The 13,781-nt window shown below is 40.7% G+C and overlaps 2 protein-coding genes across 2 annotated transcripts in view; one reads left to right on the top strand and one right to left on the bottom strand.

Annotated features, from left to right (window-relative positions):
- prkag1 (protein kinase, AMP-activated, gamma 1 non-catalytic subunit) overlaps positions 1–5,693 on the top strand; it is a 10,918-nt gene extending 5,225 nt beyond the window's left edge. Inside the window, exons 2-13 of the mRNA XM_015044506.1 lie at positions 1,030–1,081; positions 1,169–1,269; positions 1,346–1,427; positions 1,551–1,609; positions 1,712–1,757; positions 1,850–1,904; positions 2,211–2,337; positions 2,728–2,893; positions 2,980–3,017; positions 4,220–4,366; positions 5,178–5,277; positions 5,369–5,693. Coding sequence (XP_014899992.1) covers positions 1,030–1,081; positions 1,169–1,269; positions 1,346–1,427; positions 1,551–1,609; positions 1,712–1,757; positions 1,850–1,904; positions 2,211–2,337; positions 2,728–2,893; positions 2,980–3,017; positions 4,220–4,366; positions 5,178–5,277; positions 5,369–5,391 — 996 coding nt within the window. The 3' untranslated portion in view covers positions 5,392–5,693. The remainder of the gene's footprint in view (positions 1–1,029; positions 1,082–1,168; positions 1,270–1,345; positions 1,428–1,550; positions 1,610–1,711; positions 1,758–1,849; positions 1,905–2,210; positions 2,338–2,727; positions 2,894–2,979; positions 3,018–4,219; positions 4,367–5,177; positions 5,278–5,368) is intronic.
- Positions 5,694–6,320: 627 nt separating this feature from the next.
- LOC106954767 (ankyrin repeat domain-containing protein 33B-like) lies at positions 6,321–11,625 on the bottom strand. The gene is made up of 4 exons (XM_015044505.1): positions 11,276–11,625; positions 11,070–11,199; positions 10,826–10,966; positions 6,321–9,156 (listed from the first exon to the last, which is right to left on the bottom strand). Exons 1-4 carry the CDS (start codon positions 11,534–11,536, stop codon positions 8,324–8,326), a joined length of 1,365 nt encoding a protein of 454 aa, XP_014899991.1. The 5' UTR covers positions 11,537–11,625; the 3' UTR covers positions 6,321–8,323.
- Positions 11,626–13,781: the final 2,156 nt, after the last annotated feature.

Here is a 13,781-nt window from a genome sequence, read left to right as displayed (position 1 = left end):
GTTTAGGTTTTCCTCACCTGTTTGTTTACCATAATCACAATGTTGCTGTTGATCAGTGTGAGCTTACACATCGTATTCTGTAAAATCCTTGTCAGCTCTGGTCATCAAAAACAGAATACCAGAGAAATTAATATAAAACTTATTTGCATGCAGTGTTGAGGAATGGCACTAGAAATATGATAGCCAACCAAATTCTGCATTAAATCAGACTGTTCCAATATTGTGACCCAGTTTCTCTGAGAAAAAATATAGATGCACTTTAAACTCTTGACATAGAAAAGTCCCATACAACTTATCATGATCACACACTGTGCTGGTTATGCATAGAGATCATTTTCCCAGCTGTTTGGAGCTGATATGAACAAAGAAAGGACACATTTTACAACTATTTAGAGAAGGGACTTTTTATCTTCAAATGATTGTCTCAAAAATAACTAAATGTTGAAACTGAATGATCACACATTGTATGAACAGAAGTTGGTGGTAGTTCATAGTTTTAACAATGAATTTCCCATTTGAAACAGGTAATGCAAAATGGAGCATGTTTAGCCAGTGTAAATGTCTTTGGGAAAGGTATTACAGAAATTAGCTTTAACCTCTCTAGTTAGTTGTTTTTTTGTTTTTTTTACTGTGTTTTATTTTTACAGTCAGTTTGGCTTAATGCTCTGCTGTGCAGCAGGTGTCTCAGATGGTCAGCTTATTGCTTTAGAACATGACCTCCCACTGACATCAGTGTAAATAACTATCTAATTCAAGGTTGACTTTTGTTATAAGACACCCTGAACATACACAGCTTTGTTTATTTTTGAGGTTGTAGCTGTATGAAGATGATAGAAAGCTGCTTTCGTTTTCAATCTGCTCTAAATAGCCGTCAGAAACTAATTTTGTATTTGTAATCTGAAAACACTGACAAATAAATCTGCTTGCAGGTACAGCATTTAGAGTTTATGACCTCTTAACCCTTCTGCAAAAAAGAATGACCTGACCTTAAGTAGTTTAATACTTGGATTATTGACATTCGTCTTTCAGATTCCAGTAAGCATTGATGATCTTGAAGGCAAAAAGGATCCAATCATTGAAGGTAGGATGATTTGTTAATTATATTTCTACCTCAATCTGAAAAACCTTCACAGAAAAGTCTTCATTGCAATCACTTTAATTTCTTCAGAACGAGAGCAAAATGTTTACACCAGGTTTATGAAGTCGCACCGCTGCTACGACCTCGTGCCCACTAGTTCCAAGTTAGTGGTGTTTGATACGTCGCTTCAGGTAAAGCAAGTACATTTACATAAATGCAAATGTTACGTGGTTCAGGAAATGAATTGAATATTTAACTATCCTTCAGGTGAAGAAGGCGTTCTTTGCGCTTGTTTCAAATGGGGTGAGAGCAGCTCCTCTGTGGGACAGCAAGAAGCAGTGCTTTGTGGGTAAGAAAAATGTTTCATCTGAAAGTAACACTAATGAGAAACGTATGTTTAAAAAAAAACAATAATAAATGTTATAATACAGTTAATGATTCGCTGTGGGTTTTTTTTCAATCCAACCCACAGGTATGCTAACTATCACAGACTTCATTAACATTCTTCATCGCTACTACAAGTCTCCCTTGGTGAGATGGTTTTGTGTGTTTTAAACACAAATGCTGTAACATAAACTGTTAATGCCATTTTAATTTCATCAGTGACTGAACTTGTACTTTTTTATATTTCAGGTTCAGATATACGAGTTGGAAGAACACAAAATTGAAACATGGAGAGGTGAGAGCTTTTAATGATCACTCAGACTGCAGCATTTATTACTTTATTAATTGTAATTAATGTTTTTTTTGTTGTTTTTGTATTCATTTTAGAGGTGTACCTTCAAGACTCCTTCAAGCCTTTAGTTTGCATATCTCCCAATGCCAGGTTGGTAGCAGCACTGCATTGATTTTACTGTGAACTTTAATTCCTTTTTTTATTAATTTTAATCATAGTTGTGATCAACATTGTGATCGTTCATCACTGGACATTTAAGTGTGCTGAATCTGACGTTATCATAGAAATCAAAAGATTGTTTAAATGTGATCTTTATGACAAAAAAACTTTATTTTCATTTAACTTATTTATTGCACTTTCTTTGCAAGAAACAAACGTACAAACTGGAACACTTTTTTCTAAACATTTCTTACAAAATATGTTTGAATAACTTAGTGATTTTTTTTCTGATCTCAGTTTGTATGACGCGGTGTCGTCTCTGCTGAGGCACAAGATCCACAGGTTGCCTGTAATCGACCCGCTGACAGGGAACACGCTGTACATCCTCACACACAAGAGGATTCTTAAGTTCCTGAAGCTTTTTGTAAGTTTCCACTGGCTTTATTACAGATACAGGATGAATATGTCTACACTAAAGAGCAGTTAGAGTTTGGTGATCTGTTACCGATCTTTAATTTTATTTTAAAATGAAACGTCTCAGCATCTCATAGAAAATATATTTCCCTTTAAATAGTTTTTTCTTTTTTTACATTTCTATATTTTATTTTTAATAGCTCACAAAATCTGAGACAAGCAAACTTTGATCAGAAAAATATTGGCTTTCTCAATGATCAACAGTTTCTCAATGCAATGCAACATAATTCTGATTTTCTGTTTTAAAACTGTAATAAAGTTCAACTCAAAGTAAAGTAGGGAAAACGTCATGGTGAAAAACAACTGTGATTCCCTAAAGATCACTGTTTTCTGTGCTCAGATATCGGAGATGCCAAGAGCCTCGTTCTTGAATCAGACTTTAGAGGAACTGAACATTGGGACGTTCAAGAACATAGCAGTTGTCCGAGCAGACACCCCTCTGTACACGGCGCTGGGTATTTTTGTGGAGCAGCGAGTGTCCGCGCTCCCTGTTGTGGATGACAAAGGTAAGTGGGCTGACTGAAGCTTCTTTTTCCTGTTCGCTTCTTCTCCATATCCGCAGTTTTCTAAAACTATTCTGTCTTACTTGCAGGTCGAGTGGTGGACATATACTCGAAATTTGATGTCATAGTAAGTTCTGTGCAGTCACTTATGTTGATATTGTGCTAATACAATTTTTTTCTAGGTACATTTTTTTCATAACTTTACAAATTAACATTGTGCTTTTTTGTTGTACTTCCATTTGGGTTTCAACTACTTCTAAAAACAATTGTGGCGCTTAAAAGAAACCAGCTGTTTTCTGACAAGATAATGTTTTTGGTATCTGCTGTTTCAAATACCTTCTGAATGCTCTGTGCCGTTACCTAGCAACCCAAGTGGAACTCCAGCATGTTTGGCCAGCTGGTTTTACCGCTGCATGCTCTGTACAATGGCTGCTGGAGAAGAAAAATGTTTTGTTGTGGACTTACCATTCAGAAAGAACTTTCTGGATTCTTGTTGGTTGTTCAGGAGGCTCTACTAATGCTTTGCAAAGAAGCACAGTTTCATAATTGCGCATCTGTTTGGAGCCATTTTCATGTGCGACTGTAAATGTCGAATTGGGGGGGCGTGGAAAGCAGCAGCTCATTTGGATTTAAAGTGACCAGTGGACAGCTCATTGTGAAAATAGACAGAACTGAACAGGCTAAAATCTTATCTAATAAAAATGTTGTGCAAAAAAACATAATGAACATCCTAAATGAAGGAAGCATAAAAGGGTTTTTGTGTTGCCTTCCAACTTCTCACAGCTGTGATTTTAAGAATAATGTGTTCTTCTCCTAATTACATTTGATTATTTATATAAATCCTTCAATTTGCTGAAGATAACACGAAAGACCTGCTTACAGATCTTAAAGGCAGAATCATCTGAAGAACATGCAAGCCTCATATCTCGTCTCAGTATCGGGGCGGCGACGGCACTTTAGAAGCTAAGGACAGAGCGTGACCAGGATCAGTGAGGGTCACTGAGGGGTGAAGCAAAGCCCTGCATGCAGAGTGAACAAGTGCTGTCTGGTGGTTTCCTCTCTGGGTCACAATGGAGGTGATTAAGAAACCACATTCAGAGTCATGCTGACTTTTCATCCCAGAAGTTGCCCCAGTTTAACAGCAGAGCAGGGCCGGATCCTGGAGGGACGTTCAAAACAACCGAGAGAAGCTGCTGCGCGGTGTTTGTGTTTCCAGCGCCGGAGCGTGAGCCTCAGAGTCACGCTGCTGTTTGCTTCTCTTAGATATATTTCTGTGAAAATGCCCTTCTCTGTGAAACATCATACACTGAGAGTTTTCCCCTCTAACAGAATCTGGCTGCAGAGAAGACGTACAACAACCTGGACGTGACTGTGACCAAGGCGTTGAAGCATCGCTCGCAGTACTTTGAGGGAGTCCTGACCTGCAACAGACACGAGACCCTGGAAGCCATCATCACCAGACTGGTGGAGGCCGAGGTGAGGAGTGGAGGACACGAAAAGCTGCTTTTCACGTCCTGAACAAGAAAAAGAAAGCACAACAGTAATTCAATAAATGGTCACTAATTTCTTGTTTTTCCAGGCGAGGAGAAAAATTAAGTTTTTATCTATTTCTGCCTTAGAAGCTTCAGATTGTACTGCAGGAAACAGAGCAAATCAGCTGTCACAATATACGACCTGGTAGTTTTAGACAGCTGAGGTTGACACTTATTGAAATATTTTCTCATGTTTTCCATCTACAGTGTCTTATATGAAAACCAACACCAAGCTGGAGTTAGTAAAGACTCACAGTTACTGAGTAAGACGGATGAGTAACAAAATAATTCACGTTTTCCATTATCTTTATCTGACGCTAGAGATCCAGTCAGTCTTTCATGGTATTCAAATTACTAACTAAAACTGTAGCAGATTTAACTAGCTTTCATTTTGCTCTAAATTTGCATTCACTCTCATTCTTGTTTGAGTTTGTAGGAGAAGGAAGTAACATGACATTGTATCCATGTGTAGAAGACCAAATATGTTCAGTAGGAGGTGGAAATCTTTCTGGCTTCTTCGGATTAATTTTGTGAAGTTTGCGCATAAAAACTCACAACTTTTATCCCTCTAAATGTGTGTCATCACTTCAGTAAATCAGCAGGAGACTGAAATGTACCCAGCACGTTTATTCCAGCTAATTTCACATGTTGGTTCTTCGTTCTCTCTGTTCATTCTCTTGTCCTGTGGTAGCATTGAATTATTGCACTCGGCAGAACTGAGGCTCATTTGGGTGGCGGTCCTCTGTCTCCTCCAGGTTCACAGACTCGTGGTCGTCGATGAGAACGAAGTGGTGAAGGGAATCGTCTCCCTTTCCGACATCCTCCAGGCGCTGGTGTTGACCGACGGAGAAGAGGGTGAGTAAAGCTGACGAGCTGCTGCACGATATGCTGCTTATATTCAGTACATTTGGATTTTGTTTTATTTTTTCTTTTTTTCTTTCGACAGGCACAACTTTAGGGAGTAATTAGGAATGCTGTTTTGGGATGAGACCAGAGCAAAGGGAAAGCACAAGCATGTGGGAGGCTCAGTGAGAGAATGCGTCGTCATCTCCGATAACGCCCACACAGAAAGACTTCTCTGTCTCCGCAGTTTTAGCAATACTGAAATTTATACCTAGTAGCACAGGACTTATAAAAACTTCTTTAAATTGAGCCAAATTCAAAGCCCCCAGTAGTTGACCAGAGATTTGAAAGAAGAAGAAATGTGAAGAATGCAGCACAGTCACCATCTCTGCCCTTTTAATAGTTTATGAAGTAATTTAAAAAAAAAACATTCCCCCATTTTACCAGCATTTAATTTCATTTTGAGGCTGAAAACAGTGAAGGCACTAAGCTTCTCTAAGAGTTTAATTGGATGTTGCAACTCGAGCGAATCGGCATCGGTGTGTAAACCCCCCCGAGACTTTTTCTTTAAAGCTTGTGTCGGATTATTCTCTTCTTGTTTGTTCATTTAATTTAGGACGTTTATTTAAAGGCAGGTGTTGTTGTGTTGATCTATATCATTGTAAGCATTATTTCAGTTTCGACTTGAGCATCACCAAAAACGTTCACCAGCATCAAAACGTCAAGTCAGGAATGTTTGAAAACATTTTTGCCATTAAATATTAAAAAAAAAAGTGGTAAACGTCTGGATTTGTTCTTTCCGTCTGGGTTTTTGCAGGTTGCAGCTGAAGGGGTTTGCACAAGCAGTTTTAGGATTACAGCTGCAACCTGTGGGAATAATCCAGGTTCCACCAAAACATAAATACTCTGATCAGCAATCACCATTCAGCTTTGTTCTTATCTAACTGTCCAAATATCAATACATATACGAGTATATTTTGTTTTATTTTGTGTGTTGTGTCCTGCCACATGTAAACTACATATGTAACGGATTGTTTATCGTACTCAGACATTTGTTTTTTTTTTTGCATGTGACCTACTTTGATTGATGACATTATTGGAAAAAATAATTCTGTCATTAATGCTAAATCTTCATTTTATGAAGCTTTTTCTGAACTTTATGGTGAAGTTAAAAATGTTTTCCTGTTTTTGGTAGCTACAGTGTTTGCAGTCAAAACGTAACTGATTAATTGTTTAGTTCTTTTTAGGTTTTGATCCATTGTTTATAGGACATAATCACTAAGAATCACAGAACCAGCATTGACATTCCATTTTCCAAGATGGATGTGTGTGAGGAACATTAAATGTCCTGCTTTATGCCTGATGAAGTGTGTCCATCTGCATGTAAATGCATCATTTTTGTACTAATCTGATACCTTAATTTAAAACATGTCAAATAAAACCTTTGTTTTACCTTTGCTTTTCTAATTTGCATGTCCTAACTTCCACCGGAGTGGATTCTGCATTTTCTTCTTCTTTTCTTGACACTTTTCTCACTTTTGGGTCACTGGAGTCACTTTAAAAGCTACATATGAGCAAAACAAAGACATTTCACCCACATTTATTGAAAGAGATTGCATCAGAAAACAAGCAGAGTGAAAAAAACATAAAGTCTGTTCTGGGTTTTCTGCCTTTTGACCATCTGGACATGGAAACCAGCTGTCCTCTGTGACTGCACAGACAAGTGGGAATAGATGGATGTACACGGACAATCGGTTTAAAGCAAATATTTTTATTTACATTTTGACAAAAATGGAAAGTGGAAAATTATTTATACTCCTCCAAATGAATAGTGGGATCATCTTTGCTCTCAAAGTCCTTTTAATTGCCAACTAGCGTTTTCTATTTTTATTTTGACGATTTATCTTTGCTGATGAGGCCGGAAGGTCTCCTCTCCATCACCCTAATCTTTAGCTCCCTTCACAGGTTTTCCATCAGATTTTATTTGGGATTTTAACTGTTAATGTTCAGTCAGAAGAAACATTTTGGTGAAATAAAAATACTTCAAAACATAAGTCAGGAGTATAAATAGTGGCATTTATTATATATTCAAGCCAAATTCAGAAAGTTAAATCTTCTAGTTACACAGCAGAGGAGGAAGACCATCTGAACAGCTTTTAGCCTGAATAATAAGAGGCCTTGCGACTTCCTGGAAGGGTTTCTGTAAACGTTTCGATGCGGCGCAGCGCCGTCTTACGTTAACCCTGGTGGCAGCAGCTGGAGATGATTCTGGGAAATGTTTATTTTTAATAACTTGAGCTCAACAGTAGTCCAGGTGGTCTCTCTGTTCCAGCAGCATGAGGACAAGTTTCTGCATTTCCCCCCAAAATATCCAAATTGCTGACGAGCAAAGAAAACTGGTTGACAGGAGCGAACAGAGCAGCAGCACGATGTTGTAAGCTGAAATCTGTCTCAGGAGGTTTGGAGGACTCCAAAGAGCAGAGTGATCCTGCAGGCAGTCAGAGCCACCTAGTGTATAATACGCTGCAATAATTTAGCTTCCACATGGCAACAAATGTAGACAAACACCTGATCTGTGACTTACTGGTTTTATTAAATGGGTGATGATGTAGGCACTATATCTGTCAATAAATGATTCAACATGGGTTTTATGTGCTGCATCTTATGAAAAAGCGTCTCTGGAGTTTTTACCGGTACCAAAAATGTTCAAATATAGCTACACCGTTTAAAATTAAATATAAATATTTTGTACATTTAAGGTATTTTTGTGACTTTTAGAGCTTCAGGTGAAGCAAAATCTTGCCAAAACATTTCTAAACTGATGTCTGTGTGGAAGAAACGCTTCCTGGGCCTCAGGGCTGATTTTAGATGTTTTTCCTCAGATGGGCATGAAGTTGAACGTCCCCAAACTCCAAGGCAAATAAAATAAAACATTCACTAGAACGCTTTTAGCAGCTTTAAATGGTCTAGAAGATCAAATTCAGGCATGCTTTTGCGTGAATCATGAATTATTGTCATTATCCAGAGGAGGGTGCCTTGGAGTTATTTGTTTCCACCATTAATCTTTTGCCTTCTTGCTCTCTTTATCCTTTCTGTTCCCTTTTCCTTCCTTGTCTTTCTCGGCGTTCTTCTTCTCCTTCTTCTTCTCGTCCTTGTGCTCCTTGTATTTCCACTTAGGCGGCTCCAGGTAGCCCTTGTCTTTCTTCTTCTTCTTCTCTTTCTTTGGCGTTGGGTCAGAAGGCTTGTTCACGTTGATCTGAGGGATGCACCCAGACGGGAACACGCTGTTGCGTCTCGCCATGCTTCGGGGGATGAAGGCGGTGGCCACCTTGTTGGAGGCCACCGACAGGATGCTGCCTCTGCGCTCGGTGTCAGGGCAGCACACTGCGGCCACTGTCTCTGCAGAGTGGATGCAGGGGGAGACGTACGACACCGAGCCGTTGCTGTGGCACACCGAGCTTTCTCCCAGATCCTTCTGCGGATGTTTCTTCACCAGCTCCGGCACTGCGAGCCGTCTCTTCCCCACCTCGGGTGGGCTGGTGGGCAGCAGCGGGTGGCACGCGGTCACGACGAGCGGACTGTGGACGCTGGTGGTCATGCGCACCATGTGGTCCATGACCCCGTTCTCCTGGGGGTCACGAGGAAAGCTGAATCCAAATGTGCTTTTGATTCGCAGTGTGATCTTCTCTGCAGACGTCTTCTGAGACGTCGCCCTGGTCACTCTGCCCACGAGGTCGGGCCACTCCGGGACGTAGCTCTCACAGAACTGCTCGGCTCTCGGCCGCACGGTGAGGCGGCGGAGACGGTGGAAGGTCTCATAGCGACCTGTTTTCAGGGTCCAGTCACGAGCGCACCGTCCCCGGAAGGAGTCCACCGCGTTTACGTCAGCCCCTGGAAAGAAAGAAAGACATGAGGAGGAGGAGGAGAGGGAGGAAGAAAAGCTGGCTCTTTAGTCTTTAGTGACTTCTCAGGTCTGCGTAAAAAAATCAACCAGACAGCTGCAGCTAATCCAGAACGCTGCTGCTCACTAGAACCAGGAAAATAGAGCTCATCACCCCAGTTTTAAAGCCCTTTCACTGTAGCTCAAAAAATAGACTTTAAAAATATTTCTGTAAGTTTATAAATCACTGAATGACCTAACACCAAAATACATTAAAGATCTGCTGTTGTATCTTTAATGTATCTTCTGGTTTTGGTCTGCATGACGTGAAGCACTTTGAACAGCCGTCCTGCTGAAATGTCCTAGACAAAATAATATTGACTTGACTAGACATTCAGCTGACTTCCTTAGTCAAAATTCATTGGTTGGGAGTTTAGTTAGTGTTGGAAGTAGCATAAAGTCCATTAGCTGCACTGTGATTTTGTTCATCGCCGTTCAAAGCAATGTTTACCAGAAATCTGGTCAGTCACAGCAGCGAGTTTGAAAAACACGTGAGCTAAAAAGAAGTAAGTACCTAATCTACAGCCTGGCAGGAGGACCAGTCAGGAGATTACAGTAGACATGTGATAATGCCCTCAGAGTGATCCCTTAAAGCAGCCACGCGTCACCGAGTCATTAACTCAGGAGCCGAGTCAGTCGGCTTTAAATAGGCGCTGATGAAACATGGCTGCTGTCACCAGCCGCACTGAGGCGCTTCTGTGGAGCTGAGGAATCTTTTTATCCAACACCGTCCCTGCTTTTTCTGTTTAATTCCCTTCATTACACATGAAGGTCCAAATGGTTTAGACATCCAGAATATCCTTTTAATTCGTTCCATAATGTAATGGTCCTTTTCTGGATCATTATTTCTCTTAAGTTTCTCAAAATCAGAAGTTTTTCTTTTAAATTTGTCTGCTTTTTTTTTTTTACTCTATTCAGTTACTGTGCCTGATAAAGAAAAGACATAACTCGAAATAAAAACTTTAAAGAAACCTCAAAGACGTTCAGAAAACCAGGAATTGTTTGAAAAACCAACTTTAAAACGAACATTAGAAATACTGGCATCTTTGGAGCGAAATATAAAGCCATGAGGGAAGAGACAAAATCTTTTTCATGTCGTGGCATTATGCATTTTCTAGGCATATATTACCATTTTATAGCACAATCAAGTAACTCTGTTATCTGCAGTTGTTATAATAATACTGCGTATATCAAACATTCGTTAAAAGAAATGGACCTTTCAGTTTGATGCCTTGAAATTGGCCTCTGTCTCTTTAAGAAGCTCCTGCTCTTTCACAAACTCCACCTTCCCTTCATTATCACTACAATGCTTCTCCATGATGCCGATAACTACTGTTCTCAGGAGCGTTGGACTGAGAAGTAGTTCTTATGATGAGTTCAACAGACTCTCAGGTGTTTGCTAGTTGCTGCTGCTGCCGCTAGCCTGGAGGAGCTGAGTGGGAAATCGGCTCCGAAGAGGAGCTTTGGGCAAATGGCTGGCACTCCAGGTATATTTTTGATGAGGGAATAACATTAAACCATGATTTAAAGCTAAAAGAAACATTGATTTTGGACATAACCCTCCTTAAACAACCCATCCTTGTAAACAGAAATTGTATCTTTTCTTTAATCCTTACGCACCGGCCATAACGAGGGCAGCTACGACGTCACAGCGGCCGGTCATGGCAGCTTTGATGAGGGCTGTGAATCCTCTGCAGTCCCTTATTTCAGTGTCAACACCTGGGTAGTAGTTCAGGAGATACATCACCGTGAATATATGACCTGCAAGAAGAGGAGAGAAAGACCAGATAATCACTCCGTTCCCTGCTCAGTCATTTATCCGCAGCATTTTTCGGGGGTAGCTGCTGTATCTTATTGGACTCACCTCCTTGAGATGCAATCATCAGTGCCGTGTTGCCTTCGTTATCCTGATGATTTATGTCTATGAAGGGGCAGGTGTGAAGCCCATGCACAATGTCAAGGAAACCCTTGCAGCAAGCCACCATGAGGCCGTTCTGTCGGTGAGATCAAACATCAGCAGCTGCACTGGATTTCAAGAAGCTGAAGCGTCATCACAAATTAGACTCTCACCCATCCGTTAACGTCCAGCTCCATCACCTCCTCCCTGGTGACTCCTCTCTCCAGAACCTTCTGCAGAGCGGCCGAGTCGTTGCGGACGCACGCCTCGTAGACGGTGTTGGCTGCGCTGCTGTTCGCCGCCTCCACCGAGCTGTCAGGGAGCACAGAGTCATCGGACAGGACGCTGTCAGAGTCTGAGTCCAGTCCTGGTGGGTCGTCGTCGTCGTCATCCAGACCTGCGCCCAGGTGGGGGTCCTCTGCTGCTGCGGCCATCGTCCAACAGAACCACTGGAAAGGGACTCACTTTCCAACTTGTTTGGTCACAAATAAGCAAAAAAAAAAAAATAAATAAAAAAAGATTGTCAAATCAGCAAGAAGACCTGGAGCCCGTAAGAACTTTAGTGAACATGTAGGTCAGAGAATTTAAAATACTTATAAATCAGTGAATGGTTTAGCACCAAAATACATGAAAGATTTTTTGTTGTATCAACCTTCCAAACCACTCAGGTCTTCTGGTTCTGGTCTGCTCTTCATCCCCAGAACCAGAACCAGAATCAAATGAGCAGAAGCAGCATGCAGCTGCACCACAAAACAAATTCCCACCATAACTTATAAATTTTCTCCTTAGGCTTTAATAATGTTTAAATTATTTCTGGTGATCCTTTAATTGTAGCTTTGTAAAAAAGTAGAGTTATTGTAACTTCACTATGAATTTGAATACTTTAAATTTGTCAAATGTTTTTCAAGTATCCCAACTCATGGGCCAGAGGGCCACACTACAAACACTACAAACATACAGATAGAGCTGCGATGAAATGGTTCAGATCAAATCATACTCATAGGTTAGAATGGACAATAATGTTCACAGACCGTCTCCATCCAATCTGATTGAGTTTTCAGCTACTTTGTAAAGACGACTTTGCAAAATGTCCAGTCATGTGTGAAGCTGCGAGAGGCAAACAAACCCTAAAAGACTGGCGGCTGTTTCCTCCTACTTTGCAAAAATCTAGTTGTCAAACATCTTAATCTCCAACAAAATGCCTTGAAGTTGGTGGTTATAATGTGACAAAATGTGGAAAAGTTCTAGACAGAGGCCACATCAAATATTGATGTTGTGTTTCCATACACTCTGGATCAGATTTTAGATCTGCTTGATTGGAAAACAGTCAATAGTTTTCTTGTTGACAGGCTGGGAAGGAGCAGGAAGAGTCGGGGATTATGACTGGTACGTTGCTGTAAGTCACAGATGTAACGCCATCAGATCAGTGTGCTTTTACTGGGGTAAGTGGATCAGCAGTAAAAATACGCCGCTGAACTCAGGAGGGTTAAATGAGGAAACGTGGAGCTGCCGAGCTAGGTCCTGACATCAAAATGTTATTAAACCAAATCAAAACTTTCTTTTGAGGCTTTTCAAACACATATTGCAGAGCATGCTTCACGCATACTGTGATGAATATCAATATAAAAATATTAGACTCTTTATTGATTTATGAATAAACTGTCATAAATATATGTTTTGATGATGGTAGTGTGTTTAGGGCTGAAACGATTCCGAATGATTCGAGTACCTCGATTATTATTAACATTCCTCGAGGAAAATTTATCTGCCTTGAAGTTTCATTAAATTATGTTTTATTAGGTAGCGCATCCGGATCATTATTTGTGGAGGGCAGCGCTCTTACTTCCGCCTACGAGTTGTTGTGAAGTGCCAGCAGCATGGTGGTGAATTGTGCGGTGCTTTGTGAGGGTTTGGAGACAAATGAGGATTGTTGAATCTTGCGGCGCGATGGTCGGAGTACGTCAGGTTTTATGCGGTCGGAACCGCGTCGTCACGGTTTCGGAGTGGCAGGGAGAGAGAGAGAGAGAGAGAGAGAGAGAGAGAGAGAGACGATACCTCGATTAATCGTAAAAATATTCTCTAGAATACTCCATATTGTTGTACTGTTGTAACATATTCATTTACAACAGCCCTATGTGTGTTAACGTGTTTTTACATGATTTAGAGAAAGAAAATAACGCCGCAGTTTGAATATTGGTAAAGTCTGTACACTCACCAATGGAGGGCAGCGGCTCAGCTGGGAGTCGTTGTGGTCCAGGCTCACTCCTCTGCCATTTCCTCTAAATAACTTCTGATTTCTCCCAGAGTTGCTCCAGAGCGGCCGTCAGAGTTTCCTCCAGTTTCTGCAAACAGATGAAGATTACCCATCTGCAAACTTTGATGGAAAGCTGGAAGGAGAAGACTTCACCGAGTCCAAGCGGAGACAGTGCTCACTTATCTGCCGCGCTCAGCTCATCCCTTTTAAAACAGCTTTCAGGACAGAGGATTACTTGCCTCTCAGACCAATTTCATTTTTGCTTCCTTAATGCTTTCAGGCTGGAAACTTGGATCTTTGCACATTCTTTGTGTTTTTCTCTTGTCTCGTTTTCATTTTCAGATTAATTTAAATACAATTCAACCTACAAAGGGGAATAGGAGTGACACAATAAATGATGAGGAATAACAGTCTAGCTTGTGAGA

Source organism: Poecilia latipinna, unplaced genomic scaffold, assembly GCF_001443285.1.
Source record: "Poecilia latipinna isolate Pla-1442-1.1 unplaced genomic scaffold, P_latipinna-1.0 Scaffold680, whole genome shotgun sequence".
In the NCBI taxonomy this organism is placed as follows: domain Eukaryota; kingdom Metazoa; phylum Chordata; class Actinopteri; order Cyprinodontiformes; family Poeciliidae; genus Poecilia; species Poecilia latipinna.
Note: the sequence above shows the minus strand (reverse complement) of the source record. Positions and strands in the feature narration are given on the sequence as shown.